Below are 1,672 nucleotides of genomic sequence, written 5' to 3' on the forward strand. Positions count from 1 at the left end.
GCTGTGCTTAATAAAATTTCCAAACACACTGACGGGAAAGCAGCCAAAGTTAACACTTCTACTTAGAAAAACCAACTGATGGTCGCTCAGTTCAGTTGGTGAGTTCTCTTGCTAGTTGTGGCCGAGACTTCGGATCAGATCCCACTGTCAGCAGGGTTGGAGGGGGTTATGGGTTTGGGGAATGGACTACCCCCAGTTGTGTACCAAAAAATAAAATAAAATAAAAACTTCTACTTGGAAAATTCTAATTCATGATTTAATGTCCTCTATTTGCAATAACTTGTATATTGTTTATTGTAAAAGAGCATCTGAAGTCTGAATATAGATTTTCAATAAAAAAGTTAAAACAACTATGCAAGCCTTTTCTTCTATCGGCACTGACTCACTGAGGGCAGTTGTTTTCTTGATAACACTTACAACACTTGCAATTGTTCTGTTTTTCTATTCCTCCTCTCTGTACTTGGGTCCTAGAGAACTGAGAAACAATGGCATCTCATTATCTCAGCAAAAGAAAAAACTAACCCATTCTGAGATTCTGAGAACCAGTTCCAATTCGTAAATAGTTCCATAACCTAAATCTATCAAAGTATGGAAAAATCCACTTCAAAGAACACATTTGATACAAACTTTTGACTAACAATAAAAAAGATAAAAAAGCATGCGAGAGATGGATTAAATAAATAACCGGATAAAGATCATACACGATTCTTGATGATTCGTCGCCTCGCCAGGAATCTCGCGATCGGCGGCGTGAGAGCGATAGTGATCGGAATCCTGACGGGCAACAAAGCTTTATTACATAGAATAGCCAAAGCAAGAGCTCCGCCACTAGAAGCCGCGAGCTCAGCAGTGCGGTTCTTCTTCGTCATCTGTTGATCAGTCGAGATGGGTAGTTCCATTCTTTCTTCTTCTAAGAACCCATCCGATGTTCCGGATTCAGAAAAAGAGGTTTCCACTTTTTCCCGTTCTTCTTCTTTGGAGATGTGGGAGATACCCACTTTGCTGAGGACAGATTCAACGTCGACGTTTTTCTTGATTGCAACGTAAAGACCAGTAATGGAGGCAGCGGAGACGGAGAAGTGGACGCCCAAAGCCACCTTGCCATACTTCTTCATCAGTTCACGCAATCGACCTGTGAAAGCCATTTAACCAGAGATTGACCTTTGGATTAAGCTCGGAAGGCTATGCCGTTATAATTTCAGGGGAGGAACGCAAAAAATATTGCACACAAACGCACGGAAACGGGGAAAAGAAGAAAGTCAGGCAGAGAGGGTTTTTGTTTAGGGTTCTCGTTTGCGAAAGACGATTTTAGACATATAAACAGAAATGACCATCTATTGTCGGTTTAGAAATCTGCTCGGACCCGCATTATCTAGCCGCCCGTCACGGAAATTTCCAGGCCCGGGGTAGGGCTGTCAATGGATCGACAGATGGATCCGAACCGATTGGACCGGTTCTAGTTTCAAGAACCGGAACCGATGGATCAGTTCCAGGTCCTAATACAGTGCCCGATTATTATCGATTCGGAACCAGTTTCACCTAATTCCGAGCCAATTTAAATCCGATGCAAGCTATATTCATATAATACATATATACATACATACACACATATATATACATATAAATAAATATATAATATTTTTAATATATATTAAACATATTCATTTATTTA

General features: G+C 40.5%; 1 protein-coding gene across 1 annotated transcript; it reads right to left on the reverse strand.

Annotated features, from left to right (window-relative positions):
• Positions 1-269: 269 nt before the first annotated feature.
• Positions 270-1,307, reverse strand: LOC148849391 (transmembrane protein, putative (DUF1279)). The gene has a single exon (XM_088952537.1). The coding sequence runs from the start codon at positions 1,143-1,145 to the stop codon at positions 696-698; it is 450 nt and encodes a 149-aa protein (XP_088808663.1). The 5' UTR covers positions 1,146-1,307; the 3' UTR covers positions 270-695.
• Between the last annotated feature and the right edge of the window lie 365 nt (positions 1,308-1,672).

This window comes from Nelumbo lutea, chromosome 6 (genome assembly GCF_056320005.1).
Source record: "Nelumbo lutea isolate HS-2025 chromosome 6, American lotus-T2T, whole genome shotgun sequence".
Classification (NCBI taxonomy): Eukaryota; Viridiplantae; Streptophyta; class Magnoliopsida; order Proteales; family Nelumbonaceae; genus Nelumbo; species Nelumbo lutea.